The sequence below is a fragment of the Pararge aegeria genome, chromosome 10 (genome assembly GCF_905163445.1).
Source record: "Pararge aegeria chromosome 10, ilParAegt1.1, whole genome shotgun sequence".
Lineage (NCBI taxonomy): Eukaryota > Metazoa > Arthropoda > Insecta > Lepidoptera > Nymphalidae > Pararge > Pararge aegeria.
In genome coordinates, this window is record NC_053189.1 from 3280101 (window position 1) to 3298684 (window position 18584).

The following is an 18584-nucleotide window of genomic DNA, read 5'->3' on the forward strand; positions in this document are numbered from 1 at the left end:
AATAATCTACGCGCATCTGGCGTAGAGAAGTACTGTATAATTACGAAAAACGCCAATTTACAACCGCGGATTTGCGATCGAAGGTAAGCGGTAACATTAATAACAATTCAGTAAGATTTACGTGATTTACGTTTTGTTTTTATTGATTCCGTAATTTACGCTTCAGGTGGGTCGGCATGGCGCTTTATTTTAACGAAGTTTGCGATTTGGAACGAAATTTTGATAAGGTGAAATTTACCATGCATATTACAACCTAAAAATAATAGGCCGCACAAGTCCATACTTTAGATGTATAATTACATAAATAGCTACCTAAATTTTTAAAAGAAGAAACGATAGAAGTTGTATTTAAGCTTAAATTAAAACAATCGTTAATACAAAAGTGCTTTTACGATATTCAAGAATTTTTAGCTGAATAGACCTCAATACCACGACATGCTGCTACATATTTCACAATAATTCACTTTGCAATGAATGTTTATATTATTATTATAATTATTATTAATCTTTATCTTTATTATATCCATTATTCTTAATTTAAGTGTTATATGAAAATTAAATAATTACAATCTGAAGATTAACAATAACTTTTGTCATTTAATAATTCCATTTGTATTACATGTAATTATTTAATATTATAATATTGTAATCTTTTGGAGTAACAATGAATAAAGAAAAGTAAATAATTATGTTTGCAACGCCCGAACAGGGTCTCATGTACCTACATAATAGCAAACGATGTGAAATAAATAAATGAGCGTAGCTTGTGAGGGAACACCGTGGTAGCTTAATACAGAGTGTAGAGTTAAATGATCAATGAATTCTACGACTAAGGGCTGTTTGCTGTGACTTTATAATTTGGAAGTATAACGGGTATCATTTTTGGCTAGAAAATTTGAAAAATTTATCATTTCTAAATTGTCTCCGTGCCTTTGTTGTTGAATGTCTTCAATCTTTATTTTTATATGAATAAAAGTTTTACCTTGTGTGTATCAAGACCTTTTCGTCAATGGCATGTAACCGTTCAGCGCTGCACTAAAGGCCTCTTCTAATTAAAAGGGTTACCATAATATTGATTATGAAATAAAGATATTTCTTTACTACCTACCGCGTTATGAAATAAAGATATTTCTTTACTACCTACCACGTTTTGAAATAAAGATATTTCTTTACTACCTATTACACAGTACATGGTAGTAGTAGCAAAGAGGATGCTGTCCTTTCGCCGATATATTCCCTTTATCAAGGCTTCTTATATTGCTTAAATTTATAAAGAACTACACATAAAATATTGAAGCTGTGATAGCCCAGTGGGCAACCCTTCGACTTCACTTATAGGCTGCCGAGTTCGAATCCCAGCACGCATCTCTGACTTTTCTGAGTTATTTGCGTTTTAATTACTAAAATATCACTTGCATCGATGGTGTAGGGAAAAATGGTGAGGAAACTGGCACATCTGAGAGTTTTTTACTGTTCTCTAAGAGGTGTGCATTCCACCAATCTGCAAGGCCTTAACTCCTTCTCATTGTGGGAGGTGACCCGTACCAACAGTGGGCCGGGAAAGGGTTGTTATGATAGATAATATTAAATTTATTTTTCAATTTTTCGCGTTTGGGATTTGGTCCAATAATGGCCCTTAACACAACTCTCATATAATAGTCATCTTTAACAAATCAATTTGGTAACTAACATTTTTCTCTTCATCATCATATCAACCGATAGACGTCCACTGCCGGACATAGGTCTTTTGTAGGGGTTCCAAATTGCACGGTTCTGTGCCGCTTGGATCCAGCGGCTGCCTGCGACGCGCTTAATGTCCTCTGTCCACCTCGTTGGAGGTCCACCAACGCTGCGCTTACCATTATACGCTTATTTGCCTTTTAGTATAATAAATTTGAGCATTGTGGTCACGGCAGATCTGAATACAGGTACGTGTCCAGTTTGTATTCCGGTATGAAGGGCGTAGTTTCCGGTTACATTACAGGCAGATTGAGGCTTAACACCTACGCCTCAAATAGATGGATACAGGGCGGCACGGTACAGAACGTGCCCCTTGCATGCCCTGTGAAATATTTCTCTGATATTATTAGGCGACGGTTTTCCACTTACTATAGCTTGTATCAGTTGTACCATCAACTTGTACGGCCGATTGGCGCAGTTTGCAGCGACCCTGCTTTCTGAGCCCAAGGCCGTTTCTATTCCCACTACTGGAGAATGTTTGTATGATGAGCATGAATTTTTTTCAGTGTCTGGGTATTTATACGTATATTCTAAGTATCTATGTATATTATTCATAAAAAAAATATTCGTCAGTCATCTTAGTGCCCATGACACACTCGCTTACTTTGGGGCTAGATGGCGATGTGTGTATTGTCTTAGTATATTTATTTATTTTATTTAACTTGTACCATCGCTTACAACGCTTCATAACTGCCTGTGAGCGCTTCATGAGTGGCCTACATGAATAAAGAAATTTTAAATTCGAAATTTGAATTTGCTTGGCCCGTCAATTATAACTATAAAAAAATCCAATAAATACTTTTTCATTGGCCGCTGATCGAACCCAGGACTTCGTAGAACAACTGACCTACTGCAAAAGATGCTCAACACTGAACCAACGAGTCATTAAAGCGATAATATAACACGTGTATACATATACGACTAAAATCTAATCTTCTGGTATCCGCTGAAGTACTTAAAAAATCCATTAATATTGGGGACAATCCATCACAGTCTACGACGGTGTTTTCGTTTAAAATTTCCCGTATAAGTAGCTATTTGCAGTTCATGAGCATTTTTTATTTACGGTTGATCACAACAATCACATTTTATGGTAATATCGGGTTATTTTTCATTTGGGCCGAAAAGGTATTGGAATATTATAAACACATATCACAAAAAGGTTTAATTTGATATGACATAATGGCACTTTCTAAATGCATGATCAATGTGAAGGTTAATTTCTTGAGTGACCGCGCATTCTGACCCGCCATTTGAATTATTTACCCAGAGATCTACCATCTCTGATAATTTATTTATTATATTGGTATTCAAAACCTAATCTATCTTTACAGCCTTAAACCTTGAGCGAAAAATAAGTACAGCAAATAAATACCTGAATACACATTTAAGAAATTTAAAACTAAGAACTTACCTTTAGGAAAAGAATTGAGATGTCATACCATCTACATTGCAGTTTTATGGTGTTTGTAATTTAGGTTGGTAGCGCTGTTTTATAAAAACCTATATAGTAACTAAAAGTTTCAATCTAATATCAATCAACAAAGTTGAAATCAAATATCAATGAATGTTTCAATCAAAAATCAAATATATAATAAATAATTTATCAGATATGGCAGATCTCTGGGTAAATAATGCATATTCTAGCCATAGTATAAGGTTTGCTTGCGCGAAATCAAGTACTTAGTCGTATTCGCAAATCAAACTCTATATAGTCAAAGTAAAATGAGCATAACGTTACTTACTACAATTTTCACTTTAAAAAAACCCACACAAGTTACAAAGGGCCGCTTTACGGTAGTTACTAGAGAGAGTACAAAACGTTGTATGCGCTATAAATATGGTACGTGTGTGCACCGGTAATGCCGCTACGTGAAAGTTGGGTCCAACTTCATAGTTGTGAGTTCGACCGACTTGTGTGGGATAATCCCCGGCCGTGACGCGACGCGGTTACACAGACCTTTTCAACTAATGGACGAATTATGTGGAACTAACTAAAATATACTAATGAGCGATAAAAAAATATATCTTCTGAATATATATAATAATTGCTGTTTGTTAGTCTCACTAAAGCTCGAGATGGGCTGGAACAAACTGTTTAATACTGTGTGTTTATGACAACCCTATTGAAGATAAAAGACTGACACGCGCATAGTATCTGTGCTACGAAACGTGTACCTGATAAAGTGTCAGGGGTCACATGATTTTAATTTTGCATGTGATGTTAGGGCTGTGTCTTATTTCCTTCAGTAAAAACAATGAACTTAGGTTTCAGTATCACAGATAAGTCTCTAAAGCCTGGGAATTATTATCTACAACTACAAACACGCTCTTCAGACCGGAACACAGAAATGCTAAGCATGGCGGTACTTCTCTAAACGAGCTCGGTCACAGGAAGCTAACCTAATACTAAAAAAATATGCAATAATTTCAATATCATTCTGAACCGAAGTTGAACCGGGAATTGTTATAAGTTCATTTAAAAAAGGGCATAGTTTGCACAATTTAAATTTTTCTATTAACTGGTCGACAAAACTTCGCTATACAAAGAAGAAGTACGCAACCATCGCCTATTCTACAATCCTATAGAATCGTCATAAAGGCTTAGTTATTAGAAAGTATTATTAAAGAATTTTTATGAATTTTCACAGAACATCTTTATGCCTGATGGATTAAAGTCTAACCATGAACAGTTTTTACTTTTGGTCTTTTAGATTTTTTGCCTTTGTCATAAAAAACTACGTAGACAGAATACGGAAATAATTCTATTCAAAGACCAATTCTATTCTAATGCCAAGTAAGGTAACCTACAGTTCAGACTAGTAGTACGAAGTAAGATTTACTTGGTCGGACTGAAGCTGGCTCTATAAACCGTTCGCGTATGCACCATGTGCAAATGTCACCTATGTCACCAATGGTATTTGCGAAGTACTAAACGAAGATTACTATGCTAAATTGTTTTCTTGCTTTGTCACTGATGGTTGTTAGTTTTCGTTAATAGCAGCTGACGCCTCCTCTACAACCAAGCCGACACTGTGGTGAGCACTGTCATCTTATATGTAACAGGCTCCGGGTTAAATCCCCGATTTAGCGTTCCACTACCATGCCACGTAAAAACCAACTAAGGTATGGGTTGACTACATATAACAGGTTTTCCCGCTATCAACTTGAAGTGAATCTTCATTAACCAACCAGATTTTTGGAGATTGCAGTCACGGGCTAACTTGTAATGGAATTTAAAAAAAAAGGCATTACGTATTTCTGCGAGAAAAACATCATTTTAATTTACTTTAATTAAAAGGCAGTTTTATCATCGAAAAAATATAAATTTTATTTATATAAAAAAAAAAAAACTATTACGCTAGTTTCTTTAACATAAATATCCCCACTACGGATTATTTGCTTTTTAATTATAATGAACGGAGGGGGATTTTTTTTCTTTTTATAAATTTTCAATAGTGATGTTTTTTAACAAATGTAAACCAATAAATGATAGAAAAATTATTTTAGTAATAATAATAATCATTCTTTATTATGGTATAGTATGACCCAATTAGTATTTCTACACTGTTATACAACGAAATAAATTAAAATACAGTAGGTAAAAATAAAAACCTAAATAAAAAAGTTACATTAGAAGTAGAATTTGTAAATAATTACAAATTAGAATATCGGCCTCACGGCAGCCCTACCTGCAGTTTTATGTAGAGCTTTTAAATTGGATAATCGTATCTATCTATTCACGCCTTAAGGATGACGTTATTGCTGACCCACGTTCTTTTCATCAAGGATGCTAATCGTTTTCGACTTATGGCGAAAAGTCATCAGTATAAGCCCTCACAAACATTTCAGACGCGCTGCAATAACGCGGTAAGCCTTTATATACTTCCCTACTTGTGAAGAGTTAGCACGTTTCCGAGAAAGTTTATATATATTTAAACATCGAATATTGACTGTTAGCGAAACTTTTCTTGTGCTGATCGTACTTAGGCACAAATCACAGCTCAAACTGAAACAGGCGCCCTAATTTAGTACTTGTACCAAGTGCTAAGGTTTTCGAAATGACCCATTAGTTTACCTGCGTTAAGGAAGTTTGAAATGTCGGCAATCTTATACTTGGGCACAGTTCCACTCGGATGTCTTCTTAGAATTCCGTTGCTAAGATTTTTGTTTGTTCTAACTTAGTACATAAACAAATGTCAAGCATTACTTTATTGCAACGAAGCTTTATTGCTTCTTTCTGCAACCGTGTAAGCAAGTGGTACGTCATTGCTAGAAACGAACATAACTCCGAATAATTCCAAGTAATTGTCGAGGATTAAACTCGGATCCCTCGAAAAATATGCTCATATCCTACTCACTAGGCTATCCTCTTAGGACTTGTAGGGTAACCACTAGATAAAGGTAAGCCCGCAATAAAGCTCAATTGATATTTGATGCTAAAGCCCATGATTTTCTTTTACTTCTTTTGGATAAATCTCGCTACTTTAGTCGTGACCCCAATTAACTAATGTATTTCAGCTTTACTTTGAGAGACATTCAACTAAATCACCTCCCTAAAACAAAAGTTATTCTTATTCATCCAAGTTCGAGCCGAAATCAATAAACTATCTTATTTTAGCCGAAGTCGGACGAGTAATATTTTTGCCCCACTCCATGTTAGCGCTTGACTGAAATCTAGATTGTAGGAACTAACCTTTTGTGGCTCTTATTTTAAACCCATAAATAAAATAACCTTAACCGGTTTCTAAGCGACATCGTGCCGCAAAGCTTAATCGCCTGGTGCCACATGCTTGTTGGAAGGAGGAAAAGCCACCCAGTAGATCAGACCAGAAGGTATTCAGAAATCACTAACAACCTATCCAACATAACATTATTAAATACGCATGTGAGTTTCGTTGTTTGTTACGCTTTCAGCCATTTACTATTGAACCGATCATCTTAAAGCATATTAGTTGCCAGAGTTACAGAAAAACACCTTGAATAGGCTTTTATCCAAAAAAAAGTGGGAAAGGATAAATAACTCTTTAGAAAAGGGGCAAGTTAAAGTTGAATCCTATAATTTCGTCTCTTATATGATAGATGTGGTGATAGCAGAGGATAAAGCTGCGGCGTCCCTTTCGGGGTACCGATTCGATCACCGCCACGCGAGTTTTTTTTTTTTTAATTTAATATCACTGGGGTTAACGGTGAAGGCAAACAACGAGAGGAAACCTGCATGCCTGAGAGTTCTCCATAGTTTACTCAAAGGCGAGAGAAGTCTTCCAATCCAGGCTTGGCCAGTGTGGTGGACTATGGCCCGAACCCTTCTTATTTTGAGGAGACCCGTGCTGTATGGGCCTGTAATGGGCAGATGATGGTGATGATGATGATGATGACGAAAGTGGAGTCCTGTACCCAAGAGTGCCTAAGACAATAATTGTCTTAGGATGACGAAGAGTTACTAACATATCCGCCAGCTGGGCTTGAAGCATTTATGTCCATTTTGACTAAACCTAGGCATAGCCTTAATCATATACATAAGGATTTAGGCGATAGAAAAAAAAACCGTTTCATCAACTCTTAGGTGATAACTATTGGTGAGCGATTGTTGCATGCGTTGGAATCTACTCAGATTAGGCGTTACTTATTATCTTTAATAGCCTTGTTCGTTCGGCTCTTTACCTTCTTGTTTTTTCTATGACAACCGAGACCTGAATAATACTGTGCGTGAGCATTTCTCCGTACAGCGTAGTCAAAAGGTAGGTACATATTTCAATAAACAATCCAGTGTATCATCTCCCTCGAGTTACCAAGCACCTGACCAAATAAGAAAAAATCAAACTTACTCATTTCGTCTTGTCATGGCTGTTAAAATCGAGAATTTTCCAGTCTTCAACATTTTACGAACTACAAGAAAAAGAAAAAGAATAACTAATTACATCACCGCACCAAGCCGTCCCTCATAAACCTGTCTCACCAAAGTTTATCTGTGTGTGATCGCTTTAGCGATAAGACAACCTTTACGCGCCTCAATTAGTAGTTTTAGTTATCCATCGATCAAGAAAAGATCCTAAAGGTACCGAATTGTTTGTATCCTCTCTGGTAGCAAGATGGATAAAAATACAAAATGCCGTTTTGTCACGTTTGAACAACCTTGCAAACTTAACTAAGCTACCACAATATTTACTTTATAACCAATAACAATTTGATTACTTTTCGCATGTCAAGACTACAAATATATACACGATATATTGGAGTTACTCAGCTATTTTTACATTCACTTGTAAAAAGATGACATAAAACGACTGTCATACCTACTCGACGGATTGATTAGATTGGAAATTGTTTACTACACCAATTCATTGACTTCTGTCTATATTTCTATACTAATATTATAAGAAGGAAAGTTTGTTTTGTATGTTTGTAAGTAAGTAATGTATAAACACCAAAACTACTCAATCTTTTTTAAAAATTCTTTCTCCTATAGAAAGCTTTCTTCTCAGCTTATAACAAAGGCTATATTTTAGTCCAGTAATAATAAGATTTCAGTTGGAAACAATGGTATTTGTAAACCAAGCTACTCGCATGAGGTTTTAAGGACTCAAACTAATAATAATCTATGTAGTGTTTCACTAAAACAAGCATTTATTACAATTGTTTACATATCTTGTATAAACTATTTGTTTTCCTGGGATATAAAGAAGCCTATGTTACTCTCCGTTCTTTTGACTGAATGTTTCCTAAAAATCAAGTTTTTGCTTTGTATGGGCAGACAAACCAACAAACACACTTTCACAATATATTATAATATTAGGTAGGATTCTCTCGAAGTGTTGGTACAAGAATGCAAAAATAATTCATGTAGAACCTATCACAGGCACTTTTGAAGCGTACATAAATTAACATGTTAGTAATTGTGATAACTGCATTACCTTAAAACTAGACCTAGGAGGGTTCCAAACGCGCCCTGGTCTAAGAAGAGCCCACAACAAACTTAGCCAGGTTTTTTTTGTTATCACCATCTCACAGTCTAGTTAATGTTGAGCTATGAAGTTAGAGCAATTCATAACCAAGCTTTTTGTCATACATGTAATCCTTAATATTTAAATAGGATTTTTCTACGAGCTTACATTATATGTAAACTTTGTACTTATTGAGAGACATCTCAAGGATTTCATCTGGTAATTTGTTATAAAATGATATACAATTACCCTTAAATCAATTACTAATTTTATGCAGCCTCATTTTTACTTCTAATGTTCATATTGTTAAAGTCCACTTTCTTTCTAAATTCTGTTGTATTATTTTATTTTGTTATATTATATTAAAATCAAATTCCGTCATGGCACGATCTATCGTGGAATGGTGCACGGAAGTATGCGGCAGTGTACGAAAAAGCCTGTGACCGTAATATTTAATAAAACCTTCAAGTTTCTATTCTTTATAAAGAGCAGTTTTCAGCGCGGGCGTGTCTTTGTGCGGAGCGCTCACAAAAGCCACAAAAGCTCTCTTGTAACAGCTTTGTAACTATATGCTGAGAATCTGACAGAATAGCAAAACTTAAGTACATTACGTAGTTTTCATTCACTGGAAACACTGCTCAAGCTGAAAGCCTGCCTACCACAGGCGTTCTTAGTAGATCGATGACAATGTTGCAAAAAAAAAGTCCAATTTCGATTGACAAAATACGTGAGGTAGTTCGCAATTCGATCTTTTTGTAGGAACTTAAGCTTACTAAATAGTAGTACTGCTTTTTGTGACTGAGCACACTTTTCGACCGCCATGCTTACGTCTTCTGCCTTCAAATTTCTTTTTTTTTAAGCAATTTAAGCACTTTTGAAACGTCAAGTCTGTTTGTAGTGACTCTACCACCCGTTCGGAAGGCAGATTCTACCGTGAAGAAGCCGGCAAGAAACTCATCAGTTACTCTTTTCCAACATCATTTTGCAATTAAACATCTATTAACTGGGCCCCACGATACAGGTCGCCTAGTGTGGGGTCCACAGGTTATCAATAATAGGAGGCTTACAAATATATTTATATAATATGTGTATGTTGATATTATTATTATTATTGTTTTATCTTGTGTGAGATGAAAGCGGTGCGATTTGCTCCCAAGCAAACTTTCCATTAAGGAATTCATCAATAGTATAGTAACGTCGATGTATTCAATGTGTGTTTATACATTTACTAGCGTATCCAGCCCGCTTCGCCGGGCTAGATTTTGCCCGGCGAAGCGAATTTTTAATAAAAGCTGTATTTGACAGTTTGACAGTTCAAAAATAGGAGTGCTCCGATCGTCACCAAACTTTACAGGATTACTCGCTAGCTCGCTCAATCCGGAAAATCCGTGAAAGTTTCATTGAAATCGGTCCAGCCGTTTCAGAGCCTATACGGAACATACCCACACACTTTCTCTTTTATATATATAGATAGATTTAACTTATGTAAAGCTAAATGTAATATTAACTTCGGTACCATGTTATAAAAGCAGGCTGTGTATAAGCCCCACAAAGGTATTGTGCACTTTTCTAAGACGATATGATACCATTGCTGTGTTCCGGTCTGAAGGGTAGTTACAGGTACAGGAAGCATAATAATAATACCTCAACCCTTGATGGAACAGGGCGAAAGTGTGTAGAGCGTGTTCCTTGCATGACCTGACAAGTGTTGCTCTGTTTTTAGTGGCAGAGCTTTTTATGACAGAGATCGTCCGGGGAAGTACTAACGCCAAGCTTATTTCTGCCACAAAGCAGTATTGCGGTGTTCCAATCTGAAGGAATCGTTTGCCGGTTTAGTTACAGACGCGACGCTTAACACCTACGCCTCAGGTTGATGGACACAGGGTGGCACGTTGCAGAACGTGTTCCTTAAATTGTCTTTTATTGACTTAAGCTGGGAATGCATATTCGTTTTAAGTTTACGAAAGTATTTCGTGTCATCTAAGCGATCTCTGCCAGGCAACCAATACGTTAAGTGGGAGGCTTCGGTGTGGTTACCGCCTAACCAAATAATACGTGCCGTGAAGCCGCGTAGAACCCGATTTATGGGCTATATATAACTGCCTTACTTCTAAACAGATTAAGTAGCCCGCTGACTGCATCATCCCATCCCACCTGAGTTTGCGAGCAAACTTTGTTGACAAACTATGATAAAACAGGGCTCACTTGTGGTGGAATAAAACAACAAAAACCAAAGGAAGAAAAGACAATACAAGTGGGTGAAGCCGCGGCCAGTCTAGCCCTACAAAGCAAAGTCCTAAACCTGTCTGATATATTCAAAAAGTCAATTTATCTCGATTCCACCCACGCCAGCCGCTGTCCGGACATAAAAACTGACAAATAACGTCCCAGCACGCAAACCATAAAACATCATTAGAACTTACAACGTTCCAGCGGAAGATAACTTGAAACGCGACTCTTTGCGACGTCATTACACCCAAGTGTACCCCAAGTGTAGTAGGTATATAAAGTGTACATATTTATCTTGTTTGCGAGTTGTATGAAGTTATAGAACTCGAGTAGCAGAAACGCTGCAGGCCGTAGCTAAAATATATGTTTTTAGAGATGTTTGTCCCGGGTTTATCTGAAAAACTGCAACTTTTTTTATTAGTAATAAGTTTGACGGCCGATTGGCGCAGTTTGCAGCGACCCTGCCTTTCTGAGTCCAAGGCCGTGGGTTCGATTCCTACAGCTGGAAAATCTTTGTGTGATGAGCATGAATGTTTTTCAGTGTCTGTGTATTATAAGTATTTATGTATATTATTCATAAAAATATTCATCAGTCATCTTAGTACCCATAACACAAGCTACACTTGGGGCTTGGGGCACGTTAGGGCTAGATGGCGATGTCAGGATTGTCGTAGTATATTTATTTATTATTTATAAAATAAAAAATATGTTACAGTTAAATAATGCATACTTACCTGTGTCGCGTATAAGCGGTGAAAGTCTAGTGATCTCAGCACTCACCTCTTATTTTTCTAAGTTATGTCCGTTTTGAGTAATTAAAATATAACTTGCTTCAACGGTGAAGGAAAACATCGTATACATTCGAGTTTAAAACTGGTGTACCAATGTTCTGAGAGCTGATAAAGCTGTATGAGAAGAAGAAATATTATTTTTTCCCCGAGCAGAAAATGGTTTCCTATCCATGCTACCCGTGCAAGTGGATAACAATATTGATAAATAAAGGTAACTTAATAATGATAACAAAAAATAATTATCTACCGCAAAAGTTTCAGGCGATTATTATTGGTAGTCGGAACCGAATCTCAAGAGTTAACTGCTTTTCTCTGCCACCCATAGAGTTCTTTAGAATCCGAAAATTATTTAAATGCCGTACTGTGACAGAGTTAGAAATCTCGGAGTTATGGATTCAACTCTATGTTGGGCTAACCACTTACAGGAAATCAGCAGGAAAACTGTTGCATCTTTAGGCTCTTTGCGTCGACTTCAATTGTTTCTTCCAATATGAAGTCAGCAGGAAAACTATTGCATCTTTAGGCTCTTTGCGCCGACTTCTTCCAATTCCTACCGAAATTATGTTAGCACAGACTCTTCTTCCTATTCTGGATAACGCTGACGCAGGCTTTGTTCACTTAACTGACGCACAGTTAAATAAACTTGAGAGATTTCAAAACAAAGATTTCAATTCATATTTGGGTTACGCAAATATGACCATGTATCACATTTTCGTCTCAAGTCACCAAGTGGTTACCTATCCGACTTCGCCGGAACTTGAACATTCTTTCTATTTTCAACTGTGTGTTGTTTTCCTTCTTCTCCACCTCATTTGATGGAAAAATTTGAATTTGTGGCTTGTCCGGGTGAAGTTCTCCGTACTGCAAGAAAACTGATTTTAAGGGTGCCTCCACATAATTCATCTTTCTTCCACCAGTTTTTCACTATTCATGCTGTTAAGCTTTGGAATGCCTTGCCTCTTGAAATCCGACAGGCATCATCATCTCAGACAGTCACTTTCTCCGACAGTCTCTGTCACAAAAAGTTCTACTAAACTACTAAAACTGCTGTCCGATACTGGATATAGAAAATACTACGATTACATTCGGTTTACTAGCTTGGCTCGCGTTTCATCTTCTCACTCGTCTCGTTTCAAATGTATGTTTCCACCCTCCTCCCGTCCCGAGGCGAATTTACAATCTGAATCCTTATTGATCGCTGCCTGAAGGAAAGAGAGGGGGTGATGCTCCTGTAAATAAGAAAAGGAGGCAAGCTTTTCGAGGTCGGGGGTTCTTAAGAGATCTATGTCTTGAACGTAGAATCATCCACTTGGCTTCAGTAATATAGATTTAATAATTGATTTACACTTCGTAAGCCCGGAATAAAAATAGTTTTCTAAAATTTAATTTTATTTGTCTCTCTCGACCTTTCTTTATTCCACTACAAGATAGCCCGTTACTGGAATCTCACCTGGTGGTAAGTTTTAGATGCACTCTAAGATGGTATGGGGCTAACCTGCGTGAGGTATGCATACCCAATCGGTTTATACACGTCGTACCGGAACGCTAAATCGCTTGGCGGTACATTACTGTCGGTGCGGTGGTAAATATCACGTTTCAAAACTTAACAATATTAAGACATTGTGTTTCCTACTAACATTATAAATGTGAATGTGTGTATCTTGGTTACTTAATTACATAAAAACGGCTGAACGAATTTGAATGTAATTTTGCATGCATGTAGCCTTTGATATGGAAAAGAACATAACTTTTAACCCGTTTCCTTAAGCAAGAAAATTTAAAATTATTTACGAGCTAAGCCGCGGACAGACAGTTTTAAAATTGTATTTACATTTCATCTATTCTATTGAAAAGGACATGTTCTTACTATACCGATCTCTGAAATAGTTCCCGTGGTAAGATTAAAAACTGTAATCGAGCGCGCGGAAATAAAAAAAAAAAAAAAAGTCGGGCATCAGCTAGTAAGTTATAATAAGATATAATATATTAAGATATTATTAAACTATGATACGAAGGTACAGAAATGTCTATGGAGCGTAAACATTTGTGTGCGTATGACACTCAATTTAACAAAATTTGTATGTTTCTTTACCTACCTGATCAAGGTTCGTTTTGCTTTGAAAACTAATTTCGTTAATCTGACCTACTAACTATAGGTACCTGTGGTATTAATATAACATAATAAAGAAAGCGATTTAGATCACTTACTCTGATTAACGAATAAATTCGCTCAACAAACAATAGAGCCCTGGGGAGCTTACTTAATGTGAATCAAAATTAACAGTTTATGATATTACTAGATGTGCCCTGCGGCTTCGGCCGCGTAATTTTTGAAGACAGCGTACTGCTACATAGTCTACACCTATAGTCATATCATATGAGATTTGTAGATTTTTTTACAAACATTTTTTTTATCATATGTAATTTTTTTTTAATTAAAACTATACTATAATATTTCTAATACCTCCAAGAATATGTATAAAAAGATCGGCTCAGTAGTTTTTGCGTGAAAGCGTAACAAACTAACTTACATTCACATAATAGTATTAATAGGGATTATATTTAATAAAATAAAAACCAAACAAGTGGGAGTCCAACTCAACTGCTGAAGGTTCCGTACTGTAGGTACATTATATTATAAATAGATCAGGAATCGAGTGTCTAAGTTTTTCGTTTTTAGATTGGGAAAAATTTGAACTTTTTCCGAAATCATTTTTAAGATACATTACATAACAATATAATGAATATGAAGCGATGATAGCCCAGTGGGTAGGACCTTCCTCTTCACTTTCGGGGGGCCGAGTTCGAAACCTCTAGCTTTTCTAAGTTATCTGCGTTTCAACCATAATAAATATATTGGTATAAACATAAAGGGGCTATAAACAGTCGACTTACAAGAAATGGTCATAAATTAGTGACATCTGCATATAGTCTGCGAAAGGTGCAGAAGTCATTTGTGGGATTGAGTATACGCTTTTATCATATGATTCCTAAGGTAATTTTGGACCTACCAATGCATAACTTAAAAGAATGTGTTAAAACACATTTATTACAGCGAGGTTATATACAATTGATGAATTACAAGGTTGCTTGGCAGCATCCGGCTCTGCTTTCATCTCTCACAAGATAGAAAAATGAATTTTAAAATGTAAATTGTTGATTTTGGAATAGAGCAACTGCTGAGTTTCTTGCCTGCTTCTTCTCGGTAGAATCTGCCTTCTAAACCGGTGGTAGAGTCACTACACACAGTCAGACTTGACGTTTCAAAAGTGCTTATATTAGGCCTACTTGAAATAAATGAATTATGAATTTTGAACTAATTAAAATATTACGGTGAAGGAAATCATCATGGGGAAACCTGCATCCCTGAGAATTCTCCATAATGTTCTCAAAGGTGTGTGAAGTCCACCAATCCGCACCGGGCAAGCTTGGTGGACTTCGGCCTCTCATTCTCATTGCGAGAGGAGATCTGTGCCCTGTAGTGGGCCGTTAATGGGTGATATGATGAATATAAATATACCGTGTAAATCCAAAAATGTAAGTGACTTTAAAATCTCTTCTTGTTGAACCGTGAAAGTAACTTTGCTTGTAGAGGTTTAATGTTAATATGAATAAAACTATCTTACTAAGAGCGTTGATTTTATATTTCCAGTAAAACATTTCAGATTTTAGATCATAACTGTTTCAAAGTCCATGTCAATAGCTATAATAGTTACCTACTAAAATAGTCGAGTCTGACGGACGAACAGACAGACAAACATTCAGACAGATGGATAACAAAGTGATACTATAAGAGAACTGTTTTTAAAAAGTCTTCGTTTTTCGTTTTGCAGCAGCAAATCATTAAGATTAAAGACGGCTTTGGCAGAATTCGACCACGGTGGAAAAGTGCGGATCGGTAGACTTCACAAGCATATTGGGAAACATCATTGTCACTAGAGACGGACGCTCTTTTTCGCTCCCATACAAATCGTAGTTACATTTCTCTAGCTAACGAGCTCTTAGCTAACGACTATGACTGAAACCGGTTTCAGAAATAAATGAATGAATGAATAACGTAGATGTTGACATTGGACGCTCATTAATCAACGATACCGATTATAGCCTAGTGAAACGATGATACCGCTTAACTAAGCGGTGATAGCCTTAGTAGCGGCTACTGCTTCACTTTCGGGTTAACTTTTCTAAGTTATGTGCGTTTTAATCAATTAAAATCAGTTGCTTCGAACAACACATCGTGAGAGAAAGGAAAACGTCGTGAAGAAACCTGCATGCCTGATATTTCTCCATAATGTTCTCAAAGGCGTGTGAAGTCTAATAACCCTCACTGGGCCAGCGTGGTGGACACCAGCCTAAACCCTTCTTTTTCTGAAACAGGACCCGTGCCTGTAGTGGGCCGATATAATTTTGATCAATCGTAAATGACCGTCTCGCATACCCATTCTATTGTTTTTAATTTTGATGTATACATTAAATGCGGTAGGGTAGTCCTGTAAAAGTGGCGAATCTCTCATAGGATTTAAAAATAAAAACTATGTTATCTATATCTATATTATCTCTTTTCCCTAACTCTCATAGTCACGGCAATAAGACCGTAAAGAGATCAGGCGCAGGACCAACAGTTTAACATGCTCTCCGAGGTACGGGGACTGTTCCTAAGAATTTAATGATACTAAAACCACAACTATTTATAAAATATCCCCGACCCGGGGATCGAAACCGTGACGTAGCTATAAGACTTTAGCAAAGTCCTGTGAACACATTTTAAATCTAGTCGTACTATTTATTTGACTGATATTCAAATTTAGCCAACCTATAATATCTGCACTCATTATACGACCGCAATTCGTATCACATAGAGTACTTTAATACGGAATACAGCAACTGTGGTTAGACCGCCAGAGTTTAGATCAGTTGGATTCAAATGTTTACATTTGGCAAATTTCATATTTAAGTAAGGCGTATTCCTTGAACTATTTAAAGAGCGATCATTAATTATAGAAAATATTTGTGGAAATTTCATGAAGATATAATTCTAATTATTGTATATATTATTAATAAAATGAATTATGCTTAGATAGCTGTTATGCGGGATCGAAGATTAGGTGGCAAACATCAAAAATATTAAATATAAAAATTTAAAAAAAAAAAATAATGGCTTCCAACATAAGCCTATAAAAGTATACCTAAGTACAAAAGCGGATTATTTGCTTATAGAAGGTTACATTTAATGTGCATATACCTACTACGATGCCTATTTTGCAGTGGAACGATGGTTATTTTGGAACTGCACACCGGTGTTATTTTAATTTGTATTATTTTCGTAATTGTAATAATTTACTATAAAACTAGGAGTATATCTTATACTATAATACTACACAATGGCGTGCACTGGGTTTCTAGCCAGGGTGTGCATTTAGCAGGATAATTGCATAAAAGATCAAAAATTCTTCTCCTATACGAGTTATATATAAATTTTAGGGCAGGCGGTGCTTTTGGGTTTGTATGAAGTGCACGCCACTGATACTACATTATATTAAACTTACCGCTTGTGACCTGAAGAGTTGTTGCGAGGAGACATAGCAGCGACTGTGACAGATAACCGAGCGAGTTGAGCCAATGTGCCGCGGCCATACTGTATCCTATTAAAGAAATTGGCATATTAATAACAGTTTTTTTATTACCTGATCAATTAATACTTCAAACCAGCGACACAGAATAAATTTGCAGATATAGGATCTGCAAATTTATTTTGTTTTAGAATTTATTACAGCGCCATCTACTGGGTGGTGGTCACACTTCGTTTTAGGATTGGGTTCGTATCAAAATATAAAAGTTGTTACAGCGCCACACTTCGTTATAGGATTGGGTTCGTATCGTAAAATAAAAGTTATTACAGCGCCATCTCGAACTTCACAATCAAACTAAGATGGTTCAATCGGGGTTAAATAGATGGCGCTAGTAAAAAGTGAATGGTATTCTTTCACTTTTTACTTTGACGGCCGACTGGCGCAGTGGGCAGCGACCCTGCTTTCTGAGTCGAAGGCCGTGGGTTCGATTCCCACAACTGGAAAATGTTTGTGTGATGAGCATTAAGTGTTTTTCAGTGTCTGGGTGTTTATATGTATTTTCTAAGTATTTATGTATATATAATTCATAAAAATATTCATCAGTCATCTTAGTACCCATAACACAAGCTACGCTTACTTTGGGGCTAGGTGGCGATGTGTGTATTGTCGTAGTATATTTATTTATTTATTTATTTATTATTTATTATTCTTGAACTTTTGGTATAAATAAAGTTAATAAAAATCAGTAATTAAATAAAGTTACCATATCGTCAGCATGTGTGATTGCGCCGCGGCTGTACGCTGCCCAGCACAAATCACCTGAAAAAAAAAATGATAAGAGAGGTAGGCGTAATCTTTAGGTGCTGTTGATCCGGGTGTCTAATCCAAAACTTGGTAATCCTATGTGAACTTTTTTTATCTTGTCCTAAACGCTTAATGGGTCAAGTTGGCTTTGGCATATTTTTTGCGACTGCCAGTGTCTGACGCCAACTCTCCTTGGGAATGTTTTTGTTGGTGACCACAACCTCTCGGTTCAAAGGTGTAAGGCTATAATCCGTTTTTAAGCGCAAAGTTTGTTAGTTCCCCCGAGCTTCCTTAGTGAACATGCGAACTATTTAGGCGAAGTCAGCGAAGCGGTTACAGTTTGCTGAGAATTACATATTTACGCAAGAAGGAATAGAAACAAATAACACTCTATGGCTACGACCTTTACGTATTTTCTCTGGCCTTTTCAGTCAACCAGAATTTGACTGCAGGAAAACGGAATTTGTCATAGCAGTTAAGTATTCGATCTATTGTGTAACTACGTA

The 18584-nt window shown here is 36.5% G+C and overlaps 1 protein-coding gene across 2 annotated transcripts in view; it reads right to left on the minus strand.

Annotated features, from left to right (window-relative positions):
• Positions 1–18094, minus strand: part of LOC120626810 (cubilin) — a 127747-nt gene extending 109653 nt beyond the window's left edge. For both annotated transcript variants that reach the window (XM_039894561.1, XM_039894560.1), the window contains exons 1-2: positions 18038–18094; positions 17251–17346 (exon numbers count right to left, since the gene is read on the minus strand). In XM_039894561.1, the coding sequence (XP_039750495.1) occupies positions 17251–17338 (88 nt within the window). In that variant the 5' untranslated portion in view covers positions 17339–17346; positions 18038–18094. The remainder of the gene's footprint in view (positions 1–17250; positions 17347–18037) is intronic.
• Between the last annotated feature and the right edge of the window lie 490 nt (positions 18095–18584).